The 26,377-nt window shown below is 40.1% G+C and overlaps 1 protein-coding gene across 3 annotated transcripts; it reads right to left on the bottom strand.

Annotated features, from left to right (window-relative positions):
- Window positions 1-2,369: 2,369 nt before the first annotated feature.
- Window positions 2,370-26,377, bottom strand: LOC138959956 (UNC93-like protein MFSD11). 3 transcript variants are annotated; one of them, XM_070331643.1, is made up of 15 exons: window positions 26,270-26,377; window positions 25,806-25,861; window positions 24,624-24,731; window positions 24,114-24,193; window positions 22,920-23,016; window positions 21,106-21,291; window positions 19,806-19,856; window positions 13,916-13,953; window positions 12,181-12,246; window positions 11,497-11,622; window positions 10,695-10,863; window positions 9,115-9,178; window positions 6,810-6,881; window positions 5,445-5,632; window positions 2,370-3,754 (listed from the first exon to the last, which is right to left on the bottom strand). In XM_070331643.1, exons 1-14 carry the CDS (start codon window positions 26,369-26,371, stop codon window positions 5,459-5,461), a joined length of 1,389 nt encoding a protein of 462 aa, XP_070187744.1. In that variant the 5' UTR covers window positions 26,372-26,377; the 3' UTR covers window positions 2,370-3,754; window positions 5,445-5,458. The 3 variants fall into 3 exon arrangements, with proteins under 3 accessions (XP_070187744.1, XP_070187743.1, XP_070187745.1); XM_070331642.1 differs by having other exon boundaries at window positions 2,370-5,632; XM_070331644.1 differs by lacking the exon at window positions 19,806-19,856 and having other exon boundaries at window positions 2,370-5,632.

Here is a 26,377-nt window from a genome sequence, read left to right as displayed (position 1 = left end):
TTTTTTTTTTTCTAATGTGTACAAATTAAACCTACTTGACAGGGAAATAAGTGTGCGACTCGAGCGCTTTCATTGCGTTTTCTGCACTCGTTTTCTTGTGTGTTTTTTTGGTTTTTTTGACAAATGTAATAAAAAGTTATAGGGTCGGCCCCTAAAAATAGGGTAGGTCGGGTTACCGTAACCACACCTATTTTTTTTTTAGGCCTAAAAGAAAAGACTAACAAGAGGCGAAGCCTTCAAGGCTCACGTAAGAAATCGACAAACAGTAACACAAACTCAATCACTCCGTCACACACACACACACACACACACACACACACACAGAAAGAGCATAGGTGAAACTGTGCAAGAAAGCGAGACAATAGATCTAGATCTGTCTGTCTGCATGTAGCCTACTTACAGGGACACGACTGCCAACCAGTCTCGGCCCGCTCAAAAAAACAATGACCGAGACTTTCAGTAATTCCTTCGCGTGACGTCAAACCCTCTTACGTCATAATGTGACGTCAATGTAATGTGACGTCTTCAAATGTTAGAGTTTCTACCACATACATACATACGCACGCACGCACAGACAGACAAAAGTTAGCATCGCATAGGCCACACTGACGTGAGCCAAAAATGAGAAGGTTATATAAACCAAAAAATACACAAACTATGAAGTTTCAAACACTAAAATGTATGTCAGGTTTTGAAAGAACATATCACACATGTTGTGAACATCTAAAAAAACCAAAAACTAAAACATTTTATAAACAACCTTCCGACTCAAAAAGAACCAAAGGCAACTAATGTGAAAACAAATCAAATCAAACAAAAATAAACTATCAAGATTATACCCTGCAAAGTGAGACAGTTGAAATCGTCTAGTCCATGACTGCTTTTGTCTATTTTTTGTCATATCTATTGCAACTTTACTGCTCCTTTTTACATTTAGTCAAGTTTTGACTTTAATGTTTTAACGTAGAGGGGGGAATCGAGACGAGGGTCATGGTGTGTGTGTGTGTGTGTGTGTGTGTGTGTGTGTGTGTGTGTGTGTGTGTGTGTGTGTGTGTGTGTGTGTGTGTGTGTAGAGCGATTCAGAGAAAACTACTGGACCGATCTTCATGAAACTTGACATGAGAGATCCTGAGTATGGTATCTCCAGACGTTTTTTTCATTTTTTTGATAAATGTCTTTGATGACGTCATAACCGGCATTTCGTGAAAGTTGAGGCAGCACTGTCACGCTCTCATTTTTCAACCAAATTGGTTGAAATTTTGGTCAAGTAATCTTCGACGAAGCCCCGGCTTTGGTATTGCATTTCAGCTTGGAGGCTTTAAAGATTAATTAATGAGTTTGCTCATTAAAGTTGTCATTAAAATCGATTTTTCGCAAACAGATTTAAAATTGATTGCATCGTATTCTTCATCACATTCTGAATCTAAAAATATATACATATGTCATGTTTACTCTTAAAATGTGATCACAATTAACGAAAATAGATTAATTAATCTTACGATTAAAATTTAAGAAATCGATCCAAAAATGATTTCATCTTATTCTTTATCATTTCCTGATTCCAAAAACATATAGATATGATAGGTTGTATTCAAAACAAGCTCAGAAAGTTAACAAGAATACAGAAAAGCGCGCTTTCCTGCTTAGCACAATACGCTACCGCGTTAATCTGGCGTGTCAATATCACTACGTTTTGCACGTGGGAGGTGAGCGATTTCCTTCACGCGGGGATTGACGAAGCTGTACTGCGACTGTCTTGGTGACAAAATACAGTGCGTTCAGTTTCATCCCGTGAATTCGACAGCTTGACTAAATGTAGTAATTTCGCCTTACGCGACTTGTTTTGCCTGCTGTGTCTTTTTCTTGTCTTTGCTTACTATTCTCTTCAGTTATGTGATGACATATGCATAATATATAGTAAAGAAAATGCACAATGACAAAACTACAAACAATCTCATTTGTTTCAATTGTACACATATAAAAAACTAGAATGAATACCCGCTTCGCCGGGTAGCCGGCTTCGCCGGGAAGAAGTACTTAGAGCCGTACGCCGAACTATGGACCCGCCAAGCTTAGGTCCCTCCCAGATTCGTGGAATGGGAACAGCACGAAAATGATTCAGTGGCCATAATGCCATTCCTGACCATATCGAGTCCCATCCTTGTCGACGAATGTAACCGTGTTAATCACCTTTGGAGGCGAACTCCACTCAAACAGGACTGAGCAAGTTATGGCTTCTCAAAGGAAGGCCAGTACATAAAATTACACAAAAGCCGCCAGACCACATCACAAACAGAACTGAAGAATGCACAGGTGTTGCTTACATAGAGACACACACACTCACACACACACACACACAAACACAGAGAAGCCGTATCTATAGAGAGATAGATGACAGTGTATTTTTCGCGTGGCTATAAATTGATTCGACCTTTGCACTTTTACAGTGAGGATAATTTACGGGTCCAATTTACGTTCTGTACACTGCGTTGACCTTCTAAAAATAGGTAACAGTAACAGAACGCCGGGAATATCCGAAGACGCTCAGCGCAGTGGACAGCGCAGTGTAGTAACTTACAACTGAACGGGAAAGCCACACGAAGGAAGGGAGATAAACGCCAAACACTGGAGAAGATAAGGAAGAGTTACTTATAATGGTGAAATGAACACAAAAACGAAAATGAGTTCAGCGCTGCGCGCTGAGAGCACGTGTTGAAATATCTCATCGATGATATTGTGTCCGGGGTGTAGCTGAATACGGTGTCCAAATTTGAAAAAGATCCACCGAGAACTTTGGCGTTGTGATGTGGTGTAGCGGCTATGGTGTGTCGGTATGGGGGCCCGGGTAAGCTGAGGTGGAACCAAAATAGCTGAGGTGGAACCAAAATCGGTTCCGCGCTGCGCGCTGAAAGCACGTGTTGAAATATCGACCAGGTTGTGTCGTGTCCCGGGTCTACTTGAATATGCCCACCAAATTTGAAGCAGATCCATCGAGAACTTTGGCCGTGCATCGCGCACAGACACACAGACAGATACACAGACACACAGACACTAGTCGTATATATATATAGATAGAAGGTTCAAATATCACAATTCATTGGATGAAATTTATCATCATCCAAAAGACATAACATAAATTCTAACATGCTGGAAATGCACCAATTGTTAAATTGTGAGTATTTGTGTAGCATTTTCGTTAAGTTAATACCAGTGCATGCTTCACATAACCCCAGTAAACGGCACCTGTGCATGTAATTTCTTGTGCACATTGCACATTTCATTTCATTTACTTTATAATCCCAATGCTGGGAAATTCGGGTCGCTCCCTCCCAGTGGAAAGCCAGCAGCAACAAAAGTCGCTCTACCCAAATGTGTGCTTGATTGGTTGCAAACAGCCACCTGCACTTATGGCAGAATGACCGAGGTCTTTTACGTGCCACTGTGGTGACACGGGGGTGGGACATGAATACCGTCTCTGAGTCTGCACATAAAGTTGACCCGTGTCCGTTCCGGTCGGGATTCGAACCCATGACCCTCGGATCACAAGTCCAGTGCTCGACCCACTGAGCTACCGGGCCCCCATCACATGGAGAATAATATGTTAAATTAAAGAATACAATCAGAAACCTTTGCAATTTCATCGAATCATCAATTATGAACTAAAACCCATTTGGGGTGATCCTAACAGGCAGGGAGTCATTACAGACGGGTGCTCTTCAGGGCTGAATGGTCTGTTGTGTCACTTTCCTCCACACTGGAAATCAGGAATATCTAACAACAATTAATTTAGTGAAATGTATATGACTATTGGATTTGGTATTGTGTTCAGAATGATTTCTTTGTGTATGTTTTGTGTGAGGCGCTTAGAACTATTTTAGGATTTGCACCATATAAGTAGCCTCATTATTATTATCATAATTATTAATAATGATCAGCAAGAAATTCCAATTTACTCTGTTCTTGTTCTCTGCATAATGTATACCTCAACATTACATTAGGGTTATGTGAGGCCAATAGACGAATTCCGAAAATAACTCTGTCGGGTATGTATGGGTTGCGAAAGAGTGAATACCCTTGCTTTTACTTGGACAAACATTGGAGGGGCCAATCACTATAGTGAAGGTTGTGTCGGAAACACAAGGACGGGAAGTTATTTGTCCCTGAAAAAGCAAGGGTATTCACTCTTTCACAACCCGCACACACACGACGGAATTATTTCCGAATGAAACACATTTGTAGGAACTTTTGGTTAATTCTGCAAAGAACCTGCAAGGGCTATATAACTGTAACTGCAGGCAAGACGACAAAAATGATGTGAAACTCATTCACCCTCAGCACCTGGCTAGCTATTTACAAAATCAAAACTTGCAATCTTCTGAAGTGGTGAAATGTTGTGACTCCATCATACAACTGAATTTTGGTTACATTTCCAAAGTTCTACAGACAGAGGCTTCACTGTATTGTACTAAAAAAAATAAAGACAGCAAAGAACACAAAGTAAAGCAGAAGCAAAACAAACAAACAACAAGTCGCGTAAGGCGAAATTACTACATTTAGTCAAGCTGTGGAACTCACAGAATGAAATGAACGTAGTCCGCCGCTAGTGCAAAAGGCAGTGAAAGTGACGAGCCTGTTTGGCGCGGTTGCGCTGTGCTTCATAGCACGCTTTACTGTACCTCTCTTCGTTTTAACTTTCTGAGCGTGTTTTTAATCCAAACATATCATATCTATATGTTTTTGGAATCAGGAACCGACAAGGGATAAGATGAAATTGTTTTTAAATCGATTTCGGAAATTTAATTTTGATCATAATTTTTATATTTTTAATTTTCAGAGCTTGTTTTTAATCCAAATATAACATATTTATATGTTTTTGAAATCAGGAAATGATGTAGAATAAGATGAACGTAAATTTGGATCGTTTTATATATATAAAAAAAATTTATTACAATTTTCAGATTTTTAATGACCAAAGTCATTAATTAATTTTTAAGCCACCAAGCTGAAATGCAATACCAAAGTCCGGCCTTCGTCAAAGATTGCTTTACAAAAATTTCAATCAATTTGATTGAAAAATGAGGGTGTGACAGAGCCGCCTCAACTTTTACAAAAAGCCGGATATGACGTCATCAAAAGTATTTATCGAAAAAAAGAAAAAAACGTCCGGGGATATCATTCCCAGGAACTCTCATGTCAAATTTCATAAAGATCGGTCCAGTAGTTTGGTCTGAATCGCTCTACACACACACACACGCACAGACAGACACACACACACAGATACACCACGACCCTCGTCTTGATTCCCCCTCTATGTTAAAACATTTAGTCAAAACTTGACTAAATGTAAAAACAGAGACGAAAATATCCAATGAAAGCTGCCTAAAATGGAGCAGTGCCAATATCACACAGACTGCATAGATAGCGGGTTTGTAAGCAAACTGCACACAGCGGTAACACATCAACTGCTGGTCTCTCCAATGGGCTGGTACCCTGAGCGTGCGTGTCGCGTGGCGTCCCACTCGATGGCGCTGAAGCACATGACGCTGCCGGTCCCCATGGCAACCAGAATCACCAGCTGCCACTTGAGGAGCAACACATTGCTGTAGTAGAACGCCACCGCTGCCGCCACTGACTGAAAATCAAGAACGAAATGTAGCCAGCATACACTTACAAAGCATCCAAGGATACAGTAGAACCCCCCCTTTTAAGACCCCCAACTTGAGACTTCATCCCTTTTAAGACCTAGCTTTTTCAGATTTTCTGTTCATAACCTCTGTAAATTTACCTCCTTTTTAAGACTGACCTTCCTTTTTAAGACCTGATTCTCTCAGTCTTATAAGTACAAAGCATCCTCTGAAAGTTGCTGTAATCGAATTGGGATGAAAACTTGAACTGTTCTACCCTACAAACAAATGTTACCTTGAAGTTGTATAGTGCATTTACACTGTTACCTTGTTTGTCTTAAAACAGACCACACAGAATGAAAATTATTTTATCCTACATACGTGAGAGAGACACCCGTGTGTATATCATGTAAATGCGGTTATGTCAAGCAAGTCTGACAGGGACCTGTTTTTCCACTGCTTATAATGCCAAAGTCACCGAGACAAACGTCATTATAGAAAAAAAATTGCGCTCGCTAATTACCCTCGTGAATGTTTAGAACTAACACGTCACTCCACACTTTCAGAGTGACGTTTGTTTGCTTTGACGTAATAGATTGCACGAGGCTTTAGAAGAGATCGAGGTTCCAAAACAAGCGTCTTCAATTTAGCTGCCTCGACTGCAGGACATTTTCAGTAAAATACGCGTAAGTACAGTATGTAGGATAAACAGAATACTACATGGCTTGCTGTTTCGTACCAGATTTACACTTGTTGCTTTTTCAAATAGTGAACAGCTCGCTTTTGCTCGCAGTTCAATATTTAAAAAAACAACTGGTGTAAATCTGGTAGGACACAGCAAGCCATGTAGTATTCTCTATTTGCACAATGGCAAAATCAAGAAATTGCTGTGGGATATTATACCTACTGTTACATTTACGCAGAAGTGTTATTTGATCACACACACGCACAGACATAGACACACACACAGAAGCACACATGTGCACACACAAACACACACCAAACACACACATACACAAATGCCCCCCCCCACACGCACACACACCCCTCCCCCCACATGCCCCCCCACACACACATACACATGCCCACCCTCCCTCTACACACACCTCTGCTGCCTGCCTTCTCACTCTACTTCACTGCTCCTTGTATGATGAACCTAATACACTAATTAAACATACTTCTTACCTGAACAAACTTGAACAGAGCAAAAGCTGGTGAACTATCCTCCGAGAACACAAAACCAATTAGGGAATAGATCTGGAAACAATATTTAAAAATATCTTTCACAAAACTTTCGCATTTCACAAATAGTTTTGAAGATCTGGGAAGCATACAAAATAAACAAGTCGATTACAAGGCTTTGATATCTTACCTTATATGCAATAATTTGTGTAAACAAGATTTTATTTAAATTCAGTGTCATGAAGCAATAATAATTAACAAAATGAGTGCACAAACTCAAGCAAGAGCTTATCTTACGTGGCACAAGCAATCACATCTCCACAACTACACAGCATCTAGTGCTGACAACAAACAAATATTAAAGCCTTAATTAGTCTAGACAAAAACAACAAGTAACAAGGAATAAAATCAATATGATGCTGTCCAAAAAATAACCTGAAAGACCTTATTAGTAGAAATCAAGATAGACAGAGACAATTAAGCAACAGACAAATTCAACACAGAATAAAACACAGAAAGGTTTATAAGAAAAATATGACAGCCCTATAGCTGCATTAAATTGAGGACATGCGTTAAAGCTACTGTCCTTCCCGCGTACACACTAATCTTTACCAACACAGATCTGTCAAGGCTTTCACACACAATAAAGGGCGGGGATGTAGCTCAGTCGGTATTGCGCTGGATTTGTATCCAGTTGGCCGCTGTCAGCGTGAGTTCGTCCCCACGTTCGGCGAGAGATTTATTTCTCAGAGTCAACTTTGTGTGCAGACTCTCCTCGGTGTCCGAACACCCCCCGTGTGTACACGCAAGCACAAGACCAAGTGCGCACAAAAAAGATCCTGTAATCCATGTCAGAGTTCGGTGGGTTATAGAAACACGAAAATACCCAGCGTGCTTCCTCCGAAAACGGCGTATGGCTGCCTAAATGGCGGGGTAAAAAACGGTCATACACGTAAAATTCCACTCGTGCAAAAAACACAAGTGTACGTGGGAGTTTCAGCCCACGAACGAAGAAGAAGAAGAAGAAACACACAATAAGAGCATCCTTTCACCTGGACACATACCTAAAATCAATAGTGTGGCTGCAATTTGTGGAGGTATCCCATGAACGCTATACTGTAATCAACTTGAAAAATGTTCATGCCGATAATACATGATAACGAAGGATTCTTTGTGCACAAACTCAGGCTACAGATGGGCATGGAAGTTCACCAAAAATTGGGAACATACTAAGTAAAATATGGTGGGTGACGACCAATTCTTTGATTTTTTTATCCGACGCCACCCAGGGCAGATATGTTGGGGTGGAATTTCCGAGACTACGGCATAATGCTTGCGTAATTAGACGACACGTCAAGATGTTTTGACGTCAATGCATCGTGACGTCATCCCCTCTCTGGGGCTTTGCATGTTTATGTGCACAAATGTGTGTGTGTGCGTGTGTGTCTGTGTGTGTGCGCACATGTGTATTTGTGCATGACTGTGTATGTGTGTAACTGTAAGAATGAGAAAGGGAGAGAGAGTGTAGCCTATATCTGAGTACACGTGTGTGTGTATAGGTGTGTGTGTGTCTGTCTATGTGCATGTGTGTTTTGTGTGCATGACTGGTTTGTGTGTGTGTGAGTGCATGTGTGTATAAGAGAGAGAGAACAAAGAGAGAGCGTATGTGTGTGTTTGTGTATGTGTGTGAGTGTGCATGTGCATGTTAGGGTGTGTGTTGATGTCTGTCTGACTATGTGCGTGTGAGTGTGTGCTTTGTGTGCATGGATGATGTGTGTGTGAGTGTCTGACATGGTTTGCGAGCGCGTGCCTGTGTGTGTGGTGTCAGTGTGTGTGTGAGAGAGAGAGAGAGGTGATTTGTCCTTCGTGGGGGGGTATGCAGTGCCTTGGCAATGCACTTCTACTTAATTCTTAGTTAATATGTCAAGTGCAGAGAGCACATGTTCCTCTGGTTTGCGCTATATAAGCTGTAATATTATAATACTTTTGTACAGAGTGGGAATTTTTTGCTGAATTGTTTCAGAAATTGATTCAACCAAAAATTCTCACTCAGCACAGCAACAGGGCCTAGCCAGGTTGTTGATGTTGTATATGTGTCCAAGTGAACGGATGCTCTGATTGCATGTAAAAAAACCTATAGACAGATCTGTGATGTCTGACATGATCGTTCACACAAAAAGGAATGTAAAGTCGAACCTGCCCTAGCGACCACCTCTTCAGAATGACCACCTGTCCAAAACGACCACCCTGAAAGGTCCCAAACGGGCCTTTTCTCTCTAAAATTCGCCTGAATAAACTGAATATGTACCTGTGTGTTGAAGCTGGCATCACCAAATCCTAACAGAAAACTGCACAGCAACGCCAGTACGACACTGAAACAACCAGCAAGAACATACATTGTTAATGTAAGAATTACATAACATGTACCTGTTTTTCATCAGAAATTCATGCACATTTACTATATCATGATTGTAAATGGTAGCAAAGTTTGTCTTTTCAAGCAACTCTTTTTTGCTTAGTGCTTGGGTTCTTGGTGTTATGTCTCAGTTAAATGTATGTTTTGTATTCTTGTTGATTTGTGCTAGTTTATTCTATAATGAATTTGTAAAGCGCCTGGAGCCAATTGATGGGACTCGCGCTATAGAAAAGTTATTTATTATTATTATTATTATTAACTCGCCATTTCATTCACACAGAGACACATATGCACATTTTCAGACATACAAACACGTATTGGTATACATACAAACACGTACACAGATAGACAGGTATACAGACACACAAATACACACACACACACACACTCTCAGACAGACAGACAGATAGACAGACAGGCAGACACAATCATATAAAAAATAATCCTCACTGCTCAGAAATGTTAACATGAGCACCAAGCGACAAGTAGCAAGCGAACAAAACAACAAACAAGTGTTGCAAGTGGTGTTCATTACGTGAGAAACGCAACAAAATGACAGAAACAATTTTAACTCCTTATAATAATAATAAGAAGAAGAATAATAATAAATGAGCATTTATATAGCGCAACATCATAACTTTACAATTATGCTCTTTGCGCTTGACACATTTAAAATTAAAACACAGTTATACAAGCATTTACATCTACATTCCTAGTCAGCAACGCTTAATTAAAAGCATACACCATCAAACATACATTACAAAAGATTCTTCCACTAACTAAGTAATAAAAACATGAATAAAATAGGTAGTGAAAACAAGGAAATACCAGCTGAATACCCTCCAGCCATTTCCGGTTGCTGTCAGCAGATCTAACCAACTTAAAACTATGAATACAGTGGAACCCCCCTTTTATGACCTTCAAAAATCTGAGAGAATTAGATCTTAGAAGGGAGGGAGTCTAAATAATGGAGGTAAATTGACAGAGGTTCTGCACAGAAAAGGAGGGTCTTAGTTCCACAGTCTCACTGTCCCTAAAACATGGGGGTGATTTATCATTGTGAGAAGTATACTGGTAGGGCTCTCCCTTGGCGGACAGGTTGGTTGCTGGCTAACGGGGCTCTGGTGAAGACGGAGGTGTGCTGGACAGTACCGGTGTGACGGCACAGAGGCCCAAGGACACAAGCGGTCATCTCAGCAACCTCCAAACGGGTAGACTGGACTCATCAACCCTGGCAGGTAACCAGTCTAGGAGAAGGAAAACTCCGAAATAGAACCACGGGCAGACCAAGCTCAACAGCCCAGGAAGGCAATTGGTCTAGGGGAGGGACCCCTGACCAACGTCCAAGGCCGAAGTCGGAGATGCGGGACCCCCTGGGTGCAAAAAAGCGCTGCATCACGCAAATCACAAAAATAGTGAACGACGAAGAAGAAGAAGAAGAAGTTCCACAGTATATGTACACTTAAGCTTACCTGGACTCAAAGTAAGTTGGTCCATCTGTTTCTTGGATGGGAGAATCCATGGGCAGGTTAATAAAGCTGATGTAGAATGCCGCCATGTGCAGGAAGTATCCTAGCACTACAATGGGATCTCTTCCAAACTTGTTGGTCCTCTTGCCAAACAGGCCAAACGCCCCTCCACCTGTTGGATGCAATCAACCATGGAGAGGTATGTGAACATACACAGTGATCAAGCTAGGCGTTTTGTAGACTCAAAGTAACCAATATAAGAGAGGAAGTCATCAAACAAACAAAAAACAGGCACAAAAAATTATAGCTTTGTTTTGATACAAAAACCTGTCAGATGCAATCAAAATGGTAGGCCGATGATTTCTTTTTGGGTCTTTTCACACAAAGAAATAGTACAATACCATTCACTTTCAGTTAACATCTGCAGGTAGCAAGAAGCTTTTTTGTGTTTCAAAGTTCAGCAGAAAACATTGGTGCCTGGGACATTCCATAGGGAGGGAGGGAGGGAGACAGAATGTGTGTGTATATGTACATGGGATGCAATTTTTGTATTGTACATGTACTTCTAAGCAGGTGGGTGCATACGGTAGCTGCTAGTGAAACTGAAAGTTTCATCCATAACTATTCTTCTTTCTCCTCCTTTAAAACAAACTAATGTTCCAAAAAAAAGAAAAGAAAGGAAATCACAGAATTGTCACAGCTTTACAAATGATAGCTTTGAAAAAGAGCTTCCAATGTTGCAATAGACAAAGAAGAACATCACCACAGACAAACATGGACATTGGTCCATGGCAAACTTGCTTACCAATGATTTCTCCTGCACCAATCATCATGCCTGAAATACCCAGCAGGCCTTTTCTGTCCTCCCCAAAGTGTTTGTTCTGTGCGATGCATGTGCCGTAGACACCACTGAAGAATGTAAGCTCCAAACCTGGGAGTGTAATACAGACACCATGCAGGCCAATTCACAAATACACAAAGCAAAAAACAAAAAGACTTTGTTCAGAATGTACAATCAAACAAACATTAGCCAAGAATGTAGACTGTTTTCAACCTTCTGCTTCACATACTTACACATGCCTTACACTTCATAAAGATGACGAGGGATTAATCCCCCATTTGACTAATTTTATGCCTGACAAAACTGCAAATAGACGATGTTCAGAAAGAACTCGGCTTTGTATGGGTTATGAAAGAGTGAATCTCTTGCTTTTTTTGAGTCAAACTTTCCCATGTGACATTATAGGCCAGTCCCTAGTGAGGGGTGTGGGGGGTGTCTGAAACATGTGGACAAGGAGCATGTGTGGAAAGCTTGCCTCACTAAAAGAAAGAGTATTCTCTCTTTCACAACCCATATATGCCCCAACAGTATTTCCGGAGTTTGTCTATTACAGTTGAACAATAGAATTAGTTCTCTGATAGTAACTATGATTTCATGACCGTTTTTCACAATTATCCTCAATGTCATTATTGATGCAAGGTGACGTACCTGTATAAGCGAAGGCAACGCTAAGAACCAACATCTCTTTAGTGCGAAGCAACTGGAATGCTCTTTCTGCAACACAAAAACAACAACACATGAACACATTCAGCCATTTGTGACCCTCCACCACGGAATGAGTCGCATGTCACCTTTGCATGATTTTCATATTTTTACATTTTCCTAAAGGGTTTTTTATGCTCTATCCAGTGGTGAAAACCGTTTTAAAAAAGAGCGAAAACTGTTTGAGTTATAAGCCTGTGACTAAGGTGACCCTCACACTGTTACCAGACACTCCCCGGACTTATATTAAGCCTAGCGCAGAACCGCGCGAGGTGACATGCAACTCATTTCGTGGTGGAGGGTCACATTTTCACATGCTGTCTGGTTGTTTAACAGTATTAATTACCACTAAAAACTGACTCATTTCAACCAAACAGGCTTCAGAAACCTCTGCAATGTAAATCTTTCTCTGCTTGATAAGTGCTGTTTTACGCCTTCACAGTAAAACCATTAGGGCCATGGAATCCCCAGAAAATAAGTTTCTCTGCTTGTTTGTTCTCTTTGTTTTTCATTTGATCTTTTGATGAATCTTATCATGGTGTTACAATCTAATTCGATATCTGCTATTTATAAAGACAGTAATGATTGTTAATTTAGTCCAGCACTAATTCATAACGCTGCTAACAGATTGTCTGTGATCAGTATTGGCGTTAACCGGTAATTACCGGTATTTTACCGGTTAAAACAAGAAACTACCGGAACAAAATTGGCTGCCAGTTTGACCTACCTGTTGATTTTTTTAACTACCAGGGTGTATTTTTGCTGGTAGAACAATAAAACCAGTACATGTACTCTGAGTTGGACTCTAACTGGTTCCAATGACCAGCCTACCGTTTTTTCTGGACTGTTTATATAATAAAAGTTTGCGTACCGGTTTGAAGAAATACTAGCGCCATCACTGTGTGATTCAGCATGTAAAACTACCATCAACTTATTCAAAATGTTAACAGAGTTATTCTAATCCCTGAAAGCCCCATGAAAGGAAACTTGAATCTGCTGATACACGTACTTTAAAGGTCCTTGTCTACATTTTTATACCGAAATCGCCATTTGACCATTAAAATGCAGAGTCTATTATCTACTAATATCAACAATACACCCCCTTTCGATCAGGAAAGACGAAGCCAGTGTAGCCGTTTGAAAATTCATTGTAGTACTCCAGGGTAGTACTCATAGTAGGATATCCTTATTTTGAAAATGCCAAGCGCAAAACTCCTCTCACATCCCGTGCATTTCGTGTGTTTATAAAAAAGCGTGGACAGCGCTCCAGTGTCAAACTGTTGCTGCACTTGTTTGGGCGTGGCTATAAGCATAGTGACATGAATTTGATTGGTCAGTATTTTTAGGCAAAGCACATGTTCTCAGCAAACAGAAAACAAAATATTGGAAGCGTGAGTCACGCTACCCAAAAATAAAATCTTTCTTTACATATATTTTTTTTCTATAATTTTTTTCCCAATGGTTCATTCATCATTTGACATAATTTTGTATCGAAATCTAACCATAAGATTATTGAAAAAAAGCAAAAATGTAGACGACCACCTTTAACATCATATACTGAGTCAAATCAATATTTTGATGATCTGCGTAAGATCTCAAAGAGTTACTTCACACTCACTGTAAGTTCTGAGGTACAAATAAATTTCATAAAATAAATGTTGAGACTGTATGAAGCACTTACTGAGTGCAGTTAAAGGCAAGTCTGGGGCTTGTGTTGCACTGGAATCCAAACAGAAAAAGAAATGATAATGCTCGATTGATTGTTATTACACCACACCAAGCATGCAAGACTAAAGGGTGCAACAGCTTATAGATCAATTTACAGATGAACAATTAACGTATGATAGAAAGTACAACTAAATTCAAGAAGATAACAACGAGAAATTACATTACTTCAAATCACATCCTCGATAACCCCCCCCCCCCCCCCCCCCCCCGCCTCAAAACCAATCACATCGGGCAAAGAATGAAAGATGACTCCCATAATAAAAACCAAGGTATTAGCAATTTACTCTTCAAAGTGAGCGTTGTGCTGCTTTAGCATGGATGCAGCCAGTAATTATTATCTACCAGATATTGTGATTCAAATCTGTTGACAAAAACAATCTTCAACATAAGATGAGGCCTGATGGAAATGAAATACAGTAGTCGCCGCTTATAAAAAAAACACCTTGGGACCGAATGTTTTTAATAAGCGGCATTTTTAATAAACGGCTGCGTGTTGAACATGAGTTGAACATGTCCATCGATCAGTAACAAAAGGTAAGAAGACCGACGCACGCATACAAGCTAAACTGATTACACCGTACAACCGTTTTAAAACTTTACCAAAAGCATTTTAATGACAAATAAAAACGATTCAGAATATGTACATGTATCGCACATCACAGTTTACATCTTGTTTTAGTGTCTGGCACAGAAATGATGCCGACACACCTAAAATTTCAGCGCCCTCCCTCATACTTCTTGCATTCAGCTTTCGGTAGCGATCAAGCAAGTCAACTTTGTCTTTGGATGTCAGATCCATTCTTTTTCTTTTCTTTGAAGCTAAAGCTGAAATTGAAGCCATTTTCAGTTTCACTTCTTATCCAGTGAGAAGAAAGACCAGACAGTGTTGAATTGTCATCTGACGGTTTACTGACAAGGGTGTGAGTTGTCATCTGATGGTTTACAAGGGTGTGATCACTGTTCACACAAACGCTGAAGTGTCTTGAGTTGTCATCTAACGGTTTACTGACAAGAATTTACGACCAGAAGGCGACTACTGACCCTCTGAGCAGAGAGAAAATGAAAAAAAAAGTGTGCTTATTAAACGGCCCCTGTATTTAATAACATGGCGGAATTTTACATAGGTTATATAGTGGTAAATCCGGATCGGACCAGACTGTATTTAAAAAACGTCTGTTTTTATTAACCGCGTTTTTTTTATAAGCGGCGACCACTGTACACGTATAGGATGAAGTTGAGGAAGCATGGAGCATAATAAAAAGGTCAGTTTTCAAAGCAGATGAAAATAAAACCTACAGAATAGTAAGTACATGTACAAAACCTATGCACCACTATAATATACAACAAACAGCTAAATATGGTAAGTTTACTGGAAGTATCACCACAGCATACAAATACTGTAATGACAATATTTCCGCAATGCATCCAAGTCAAAACCTACAGATTAGTACGTACAAAATCTATGCACCATCGCTAAAATATGCTCAAAAAATGAACTAAATATAGTAAATTTACTGAAGTATCACCACGGCATACAAATACTGTAATGACAATATTTCACAAATGCACCCAAGTCTTATGTCTCAAATGCTTCAATACACTTCACTATCAGCACAACTGGGTGCCCCATCACCCAACAAGCAACATGCAACCAACACCACATTCAACTACATGTATATATGGATTTATAACTACATGTATCTTTTAAATAAAAGGAAAAAACACCAGTAACCAGGTTAGGTACGTTTACATCAATATTTCGGCATGCAACTGCCTTCTTCAGGATATTTCTACATGTATCTGTAAAGAAATTCAGTTACAAATGTCTGCATTGAAAGGATGCAAAATAAAACGTCAAACCACATTCACAAAATGACTATGGCTAACCAGTTATATTCAACAAACACAGATACAATGGAACTTCTCTTTTATTTAAGACTTTCACAAATCAGAGAAAATCAGATCTGAAAATGGAGGGTCAAGTCTTAAAATTGGGGTAAATTTACAGTTGTTATGAACAGGAAAGCTGCCACAAAGCTGAAGCTAGTTCCCTCCCCCCTATGTCCGTGTGGCAAGAATCAGACAGCAGAGCACATCCTGCAGGCTTGTCCATACCACAGTGCTCTGAGGGACACCACCTGGCCAGAGGAGACAGCGCTACAAAAGAAGCTATACGGCCCCAAAGAGGACTTGGAGAGGACAGCACGTTTCGCCCTGCAGTCCGGACTGACGATCTAACAGCGAACGACAAGAAGAAGAACAGGAAAGCTGAAAAATTAAGGTCTTAAAAATAGGAAAGTCTTAACCCTTAGACTGGTGCAATTCTGTAACACATGTTACATAGCCACTGGTGAATGAACAGAGAGAAAAATAAAGAAAAACCGTCATATAGGTTTTCGCATCCATGGGAGGTAATCGGAACCGACCAAACAGTCTGGTGCAATTCTGTAACACATGTTACATAGCCACTGGTGAATGAACAGAGAGAAAAATAAAGAAAAACCGTCATATAGGTTTTCGCATCCATGGGAGGTAATCGGAACCGACCAAATAGTCTGAGCCAGTAGCGCGACATATGTCGTGACAACCAGGTGACAGTATACGTAAAGTAGCGCGACATATGTCGCGACAACCAGCCAAGGGTTAAATTAGGGGGTCATAAAAGGGAGGTTCCACTGTAGCTAAAAGCTAAAAAAAAAAAAATGAAACACAAAAGAACCCACACACACATATAACTCCATTCATAAAATTCATGACTCAAATTCTCCCACTCCCAAATTCTCTATTCCATGGTAACACTGCCAGTAACACAGAAGAACACAAGCAAGCAAATTATTGCTATGAAGAAAATATTTTGTACTCTCCTCTGTCTCTATCTCACACAAACATCAACCCGTAGTTCTTTGATGAAAAAGCATAAACGCAATTCTTCAATAAGCTGGTGGATAATTTTGCCTTGAGCAGATGGACCCTATTTCAGGCTGGTTTGAAAATGCACTGAACAGTGAAAAGCAGGAAAGCATCAACAAATCCTGCAGGGGGACGAACAGAGAGACACTTTGCTTCAGCAAGGCATAAACTGATCACAAATTCTGCTATATTTACGGTTATACTAGTATTTTTCTGAAGTGCCCGGTTTATTTTCAGATGAGGTCAACTCATTCTTAACATCTTCCAAGATAACAATATGAGTTCATAGCTCAGCAACATCTTTTGACTTTAGTCAGGTACACAATCATATCTGCTCAATTATCTTGCTAAGTTTTCAACTAATAAATACAGCAATAAAGATGCAGTGTCAATGTTTGAGGCACTTCTGCTTTTTATACAGTGCTTTTGTCTGTCGCTAGCAAGCCCGTGTCAGCTTGCATTTAATGACATACAATACCGATACATGCAAAGCCTGGGGGTGATCTTACAAGTCATCTTTCACTGTTGATATGAACAGGTCACAGAGACAAACTTCATTTATGACAAAAACGACCTTGCAGAATATTTTTGGATTGAATGAAGTATGTGCATGCAATAAGCAGATGGTCATATTCATTTGAAGCAGCAGGTACCTTTCAGCTTCTCTCTCTCTCTCTGAAAATAGGTCAAGCATCTTGCCACCTTTACTATATAATGCACGCCCACATTTTGCAACGAAGGTTTGGATCTTGATGACATAACTGGGTCACAGCTAATACTCAGCATTTAACCATGAAAGTCTGTTATTATCTTGTGACTTTATAAAGCTGATCATCAGCAACTTAAGAAGTTTATAGCATGATAATGGTTGGGTTTGGAAAACAAAGGTTTTTTTAAAATGTTATTTTGTTGTTGTTGTCAGAACTATTTCTCCATAGCCATTTAATTCTACAGCACAACTTGTTGATGAAGTATCTTGTTTGTTTGTTTATTTGGTGTTTAACGTCGTTTTCAACCACGAAGGTTCTATCGCGACGGGGAAAGGGGGGGAGATGGGATAGAGCCACTTGTTAATTGTTTCTTGTTCACAAAAGCACTAATCAAAAAATTGCTCCAGGGGCTTGCAACGTAGTGGGAGAATGCAAGTTTCCAGTACAAAGGACTTAACATTTCTTACATACTGCTTGACTAAAATCTTTACAAACATGGACTATATTCTATACAAGAAACACTTAACAAGGGTAAAAGGAGAAACAGAATCCGTTAGTCGCCTCTTACGACATGCTGGGAAGCATCCGGTAAATTCTTCCCCCTAACCCGCAGGGGGTAGTATCTTGTTAATAAATAAATGAAAACAAAAGTACAAAGGAGTAACAATTCCTTAGTCACCGAATTTCTTCACAGATCATGTTCTAAACATCCAGCAACAACAAAAAACAATACAGCAGTCCCTGCAATGTACGGACCCCGGCGTGATCAGACACCTGACATGTACGGACACATTTGCTCGGCTCGGAGTGTTTTCCTTCTATATTTGCCCCCCCTTAAACGGACACCTGCAAAACGTGGACGCGGACACTCATTTTCGGTCCCAACAGCAGGTCATACCTCCAATGTACGGACAGACCATCGTCAAATTTTCACCACAACAAAATCGATAATAGAGCAGTTCGGCTCTTGGTACAAAGATCACAGCCGCAATGGCGTGATGACAGTCACTGATAACTTGAGTGCACGTGTACCCATCAGGAGGGGGTATTTTTGGTCAGGAGTGGAGTACATGCGAAGATGCCAACATGAAACTGCACTGTGCTCTTTATTCTTGTCTGTTGGACGTAAACAACAGAAACCACAGTCGATGAAGGTCCTGAGCGAAAGAGAGTGAAAAACCGGCCACAGTTATCAGCATCGTGTGTCTGTGTGTAACCTCTTTCATTGACAAGATACTATTGTTTCCCCTCAGCCTTGACCAGTGAGTCAGTTGCCTAATCTGTGAACCCTTCAGTTATCTTGCTTTGTCAAAAGTTACGACACAGTCAACTGGTTTTGCTCTGAGTACAGCCCCAAACAATACATGGCTGGAGGGAGTGAGAGAGAGGGGGGGGGGGGTGGAGGGGTAGCTGGCTAAATTGGGGTGTCCGGTGTCACTGCATGTCAGCAGGAAGAGCATTGGAGAGAAATAGAGAGGTGTACTCTTCCACACAATTTCCAAGCATCAGTTGTCACGGCTTGGGGTAGGCATTAGTGAGGGAGAGTGGGAGCTGTGTTATGTACAGTGTATTTTCGACTGAAGAGTGAAAAGTCACTTCCATGCCACATGATCGGCATGCAGTCAATAAAGCCAGACAAGAAGGAAATAAATTACAAGATTATGACATGCAGCTCTATCTGCTGCTATTTATTCAAACTGGTTTTCAAGCTTATTCTTGCAAAGCATCTGCACACGCTCCTCTAGCTGTGCTGTGTTTGTGTGGCTGCTTTCGTATGTCAGTGCATGGTGAGTGTGTTCACTGCCTTGAGGATTTATTTTATCTCTTCTTTTCAACACTTTTTATGCAAATCATTTTTACAGAACGTTTAAAGAAGTATTAGGAGTTTATTGTTATTGTTTAGTAGCCACAAGAAGTGATTTAGGGATTAGCATAGACTCAATCCTGTTGTGTGTGTGTCTCTGTGTGAGTGTATGGGGGAGGGGGTGACCGGACACCTGCAATGTACGGACAGTTTTGCTATGGCCCAAGGGTGTCCGTTCATGAGAGGGACTGCTGTAATAACAACAGAAAACAATAAAATTCCACTGAACTTTTCCCACACAAAAAGCATGCAAAAACAATACAATTCCACTGCACTTGTCCCACAAACAGCATGCGAAACCAATCTACACCATTTCCAGCTAAGTTGCCATAGCAGCAAAGCACAGAGTCACATCTCACCTTGGCTGCACTTTCACATTTACCTCTGTGCTCCCACTGCTTCCCTCCTGGCTTCAGCGCACAGTGATTGAAAGTACAGTTGTCGTCAGTAATGGAAAAACGAATTCCTTTGATGCAAAATACTCTAAGGATTTTTTGTTATCAATAATAGACGGTGTGTGGAAATAACTCTGTTGGGTTGTGAATACTCTTGCATTTGTTGAGGCAAACTTTCCCATGTGACATTATCGGCCAGTCACTATCGAGGGGTGTGTATGAAACATCTTACTTTCTTTATTTGGTGTTTAACGTCGTTTTCAATCGTTCAAGGTTATATCGCGACGGGGAAAGGGGGGAGATGGGATAGAGCCACTTGTTAATAGTTTCTTGTTCAGAAAAGCACTAATCAAAAAATTGCTCCAGGGGTTTGCAACATAGTACAATATATGACCTTACTGGGAGAATGCAAGTTTCCAGTACAAAGGACTTAACATTTCTTACATACTGCTTGACTAAAATCTTTACAAATATTGACTATATTCTATACAAGAAACACTTAACAAGGGTAAAAGGAGAAACAGAATCCGTTAGTCGCCTCTTACGACATGCTGGGGAGCATTGGGTAAATTCTTCCCCCTAACCCGCGGGGGGTGTGTATGAAACACCTGAACAAGGTGCATGTGCAGAAAGTTTGCCTCACTAAAAGCAAGCGTATTCACTCTTCCACATCCCATACAAACCCAACAGTTATTTCCAGATTTTGTCTATTGCAATGTTATTTTCCCAGTGCAAGTGTTAAGGCAAATATGTTTCGGTCGACCTCTCCCCCCAACCCTGTCAGCCCGTCCTCCAATCTTTGTGCAAGACACTAAATCACCTATGATGCGAGCATGTATTTTAGATAAAATGTTGAAAACCTAACTGAGAGTTAACTGATATATACACTATTCAAGTTTAACACCTTTAAAAAATATAAACAGGAAAAGACAGAAACCAACTGTTGAACACGTAACAAAATGTTAGTTTATAAAAAAAAATTCAGCCACTGTACAAGTTATAAGAATAAAAAAAGAAATTCAACAGATTGGCCCCCCCAAAAAGTGTATATAAAATGGTTCATCAATGTTAAGTCCTCAAAAAAACTGAAAAGAAGAGTCTTAGCACTGAAGATAAATTAACAGACTTGAAGACTCCCAAATCAATGAATACAGTCTGAGTCATAAAAGAAAAAACAAATATCAACACGAAAGAAAATGTCAAGACACAGGGTCTCGAAAGAGAAGTCTAAATCAGGAGTCTGAAAAGAAAGGTTATTCTGTACCTGGCATTTAAGCTGACAATGCTGTCGTCTGAACTGGAGATGCGTTTCTTTCTGAGGAACAACAAGAGGAGGATGCCAAGAAGACCCGCCCCGCTCAGACCAATGAACAGATGAGTCCTCGACGAATCAGAGATGGTGTCTTCCCCACGGAACACAAAGTAGCTGTACATGTTCCCAAACAGCAAGCTGGAAATCAGCAGAAAATATGTCTGTAACAAGGTCTTAACTGTTAGTACATGAACACAAAATATGTCTGTAACAAGGTCTTAACTGTTAGTACATGAACACAAAATATGTCTGTAACAAGGTCTTAACTGTTAGTACATGAACACAAAATATGTCTGTAACAAGGTCTTAACTGTTAGTACATGAACACAAAATATGTCTGTAACAAGGTCTTAACTGTTAGTACATGAACACAAAATATGTCTGTAACAAGGTCTTAACTGTTAGTACATGAACACAAAATATGTCTGTAACAAGGTCTTAACTGTTAGTACATGAACACAAAATATGTCTGTAACAAGGTCTTAACTGTTAGTACATGAACACAAAATATTCCACACATGCACACGGAAACAACTTTTTTATTTATATATACATTACATCACTTTAATTTTTTGAACGATACGAATTAATAATTTAATCATGATAATTAGTATCATCATTAAAGCCACACTGCAAAAAATAATGTCAAAACAAAGTGCTACGATTGTAACACGCTCATTTTAACAATCAAATCAATCAATAGCTACCGTGAGGGTATATGATAGTTTTGATACAGATCCCCTCTAAATCAACCCTCACATTCAGATGGATGTCACGTGGAACTTACAGATTTTGAGAGTTCACTCTTTCAGTGCACTAAGCCAACAAACTTGTACATGTACTCCGTAGTACAATGAAACCCCCCTTTTAAGACCTTAAAGGTACTGAACTTGTCAAATCCAGGTGAACGGAGCCTCTTGGGCTTTTAGTCCTACCTCAGGCAGCTATCCGTTAGAAGAACTACCAAGTTTCATTAACTTGCACCCAAAGAGTCAAGAACTCGATTTTTTTACGAATTAATTTCGTACTCGGACCCGGCTGGTCTTGACCTATTTTTGGATCTAAATTTAGATCAGGTAGATCACCACATCATGCACAAAAAGACATGTCACTAAGCAAACCATGTCAGACGTCATCATGAGTTTGTGTAAAACAAAATCGAGGCCGGAATCACTCAGTTGAATCGAACTCCGACCGAACACCAACGTATTAACTAGGTTAATTTATGCACTCGCGTGAACAAGAAACTGTCAAGCTTCACAGATGTCGTCGTTGGGTAGTTTTGGGTTTGTTTTACTACCATATGAGGATTTTTGAACTGTAAATGCACTCAGCTGCAACAAAAACGCAAAACGAAGGCTGTGAGCTGCACTGTGCCTTTAAACATCTGAGAAACATCAGGTCTTACAAAAAAGTAGTCTTAAATTTAGATCCAAAAATAGGCCAAGACCAGCCGGGTCCGAGTACAAAATTAATTCGTAAAAAAATCGCAGTTCTTGACTCTTTGGGTGCAAGTCAATGAAACTTGGTAGTTCTTCTAACGGATAGCTGCCTGAGGTATGACTAAAAGCCCCAGGGGCTCCGTGCACCTGGATTTGACAAGTTCAGTACCTTTAAAATGGGGGGAAATTTACTGATGTCATCAACAGAAAATCTCAAAAACCAAGGTCCAAAAATTGGGGGAGTCTTAAATTGGGGAGTCTTAAATTGTGGGGTCTTAAAAGGGGGGTTCCACTGTACTAGTAGCAGAAGACATAGAAATGTACCTGCTTTGTAGCAAAGCCCAGAATATGCCGCTATTCCTGCCAATAGTTGCCGATTCAGAATTGATGGTCAGGAAGTTTCCCTGAGCCGTCCATAAAACTGAAAAGCACAAAGAATCACAGTTTTAGCTTACCACATAATGCAAAGCAATCTTATCATCAACAAATTTACTTGTAAGCTTGTGAAAATTCCCACGTAAATGCACATCAACGGCACAGTCGTTCCAGTGTTCACTAGCAGATTTTTAAGAAATGAATTAATTAATCAGCTGCAAAATTCCCACTTTGCACAGAAAGCAGTCAGCTGCTGTTTGTGTGCAGGGCTTGCCAAATTTTGAAATTTCTGTATTTCCCAGGGAAATGTAAATCCAATTTCTACATTTCCCCCCAAATATTTAGGTTTCCCGTACATTTCGAAAAAAATCACTTTTGCACTACAGTCACTACTCCCTCTTTTCGTTTTCACGAATCCGAACCTTTCTATTAACGACATTACAATCACACGACGCACTAAAAAACAGCAAGACGATCACATAAAAATCCTTGCAAACGCATCTCTTGCAAACAACACATGTGACCTCCTTCCGGATGTATAATTGTAAACAGCTCATTCATTGGCTAAATTCAAAGTACGGACCAATCAAATTTCGCGAATCAAAATACATTTTCGATTTGTCAGGAAGGGAAGCAACTCTCTTGTTTCACAGCAGACGACAAAACCAAAGACTCGGCAACGAAGCAGACATCGCAAATACTGTTTTCTTTTATCTGTGAATGGACAGGCTTTGCGGAACGTGTTTAAGGTAAACAAAAATCATTCAATGTGCATTTTGAGAGATATGATTGTTGTCTTTCCCGCGGGAAAGCAACCTGGGGAATGTGTACTTCCCGGCCAATTTTTACCTTTCCCCGGGTTACGGGAAATGGGATTTGGCAAGCCCTGGTGTGTATGTGACCAAGTGGAGGGATGGACTCACCTCATGTTAAAGTCTGGCCGGATCTGTGATGGTGAGCTGAATCATTTACATGGAAAGGATTCTGCCATTAAAAGAATTGTATCATTCTTTTATTTCCTTGTTTACACTGGAAAGACTGTGCCTTTAAAAGAACTGTATTTTTCTGTTCTTTCTCAGCATGTAATCACACGCAAAAGAGGGGAAAAGAAAGAGGAAACAATTTACGAGAAGGCAGACTCACTAGCAGCTCCGATGCCAACCAAGGCAGACCCCGCGTACAAGGCCCATACCATGGGCTTCAGAAAAGACAAGATGAATACGCTGCAAATAAACACATAAAGTCAAAAACACACAAAATTAACATCCTGAACAATGTTTGTGCCAGCTTCACATTCTTGTTTGTGTCTCTCTCTGTTGTGTGAGTGTGTGTGTGTGTGTTTTTTAATTTAAAATTCATTTTTTTATGGGGGAATCCAGGAATCACAAAGCATTTGTCTGTAGCTGCAAAAAGTCTTTTTCAGTACAGTAAAGGCCAATCATTGAGTGGAGGTCCTTTTTTGCTGCCCTACATGCAAACTGGCATAACGGGCAGTAAGAAAGTAAATCAAATGCCAATCAAAGATCAACAACAGAAAACATTAAGAAGTGCAAATGTGAACGTGTGTGCATAGATCTACTTTGTAATTTACTGGTGCATGGTAAGGTATCAGGAAACGCGCGTAAAGTGATGACAATCATTTAAATAACTCACAAGTAAAGAGTTGATCCAAAGACCATGGAAACCTTTGGGCCGGCAAAACTGACAAACGATGGTGCTCCCCAGTTAGACACACCAAACACAGCGTAGATGATGCCAAGGCTGGAAAACAAGCGTAGACAGAACAACCATGAAATTCACAGTATTTGACCACTGAATTTTTTTTTTACACTAATCTGGAAGGAAACTGTCAACCTGTCTCAGGTACCTGTTCATAAAATTATTTCCGGTAAAAATTCTTTTCCTGCAAATGAAAAATTGTTCTTCTTGTCTTTTTGTTTTAACATTTAGTCAATGTTTGACTACATGTATTCCTGTAGACTGGGAATTGAGAGGGATGTTGCTCAAGGTGAGTGTTTGTGTGCATGTGTGTAAAGCCATTCACAGACAAGAGGCGAAGCCATCAAGGCTCACGTAAGAAATCGACAAACAGTAACACAAACTCAATCACTCCGTCACACATACACACACACACACACACACACACACACACACACACACACACACAGAAAGAGCATAGGTGAAACTGTGCAAGAAAGCGAGACACTAGATCTAGATCTGTCTGTCTGCATGTAGCCTACTTACAGGGACACGACTGCCAACTAGTCTCGGCCCGCTCAAAATAATAATGACCGAGACTTTCAGTACTTCCTTCGCGTGACGTCTAACCCTCTTACGTCATAATGTGACGTCAATGTAATGTGACGTCTTCAAATGTTAGAGTTTCTACCACAGACATACACACGCACGCACGCACATACGCACGCACAGACAAAGTTACGATCGCATAGGCTACACTTACGTGAGCCAAAAACTACTGGACAGATTTTCATGAAACTTTACAAGCAAATTCTTCAAAATGATATCCCTACATGTTTTTCTCTTTTTTTGCCCCCTTTCAAAAATAAATATAATTAAATGCCTTTGATTACATCATATTCGTACATAAACAAGTTGAGATGGCACTGTGGCGACTGCATTTTTCAATCAAATTGATTAACATCCTGGTTAAAAAATGTTTACCAGGTCTTGACTGTGGGATTGCATTTTTAATTTTAACTTGAATGCTTTAAAACTGTTGAATTAGTAAATCTTAAAGATCAGCAAGTCACTCTGTGAATTTAACTGTGTGAATGAGATCAATCACCAAGCACTGAAATCAAAATCCATGACTACCTGGTATAACCATTTCCTTCAAATGTTCCATTGTAAGCGCTTGTCAAGACAGCTTTCTGAAATATGACAAAATGTGCATGTGGTCAGGCATACACTTAAAACACATAAACATACACACACATTATGCAAGTGGGGTGGGGGAGGGGCTGAGCTAATGCAAGGTGGGTGCCCTTCATGAAGATGCATTTTGCAAGGTACATGTAGTAGAAAACATACAAAGTTAAGTTCATGTTGGAAAAATGAGTGTGCTCAATATATACATATGAATGCTAAATACTATGTTTTTTTCGGTTAATTCTGTTTAACATTCATTGTTGTAAGCTTGGAGCACCCAGTACCCTCCCCTCCCTCACCACCCAACCCCCCCCTCAAGACGCCTTCACTGTCTAAACTCAGCCTGGTTACCTTTCCAGATAACCTCCACACAAAAACCCATGGACACATAAAGACAAGAAACACATTACCTCTGCCATAGAACATGTCTGAAAAGCTGTGAATATGAACATAAACGCCAACCCTAAAACAAAAATATTGTACAGTCGAACATCACACACAGAGTTCGCCATCTTGAA

Source organism: Littorina saxatilis, linkage group LG2 (assembly GCF_037325665.1).
Source record: "Littorina saxatilis isolate snail1 linkage group LG2, US_GU_Lsax_2.0, whole genome shotgun sequence".
In the NCBI taxonomy this organism is placed as follows: Eukaryota; Metazoa; Mollusca; class Gastropoda; order Littorinimorpha; family Littorinidae; genus Littorina; species Littorina saxatilis.
This window is presented reverse-complemented; position numbering and strand designations above follow the sequence as displayed.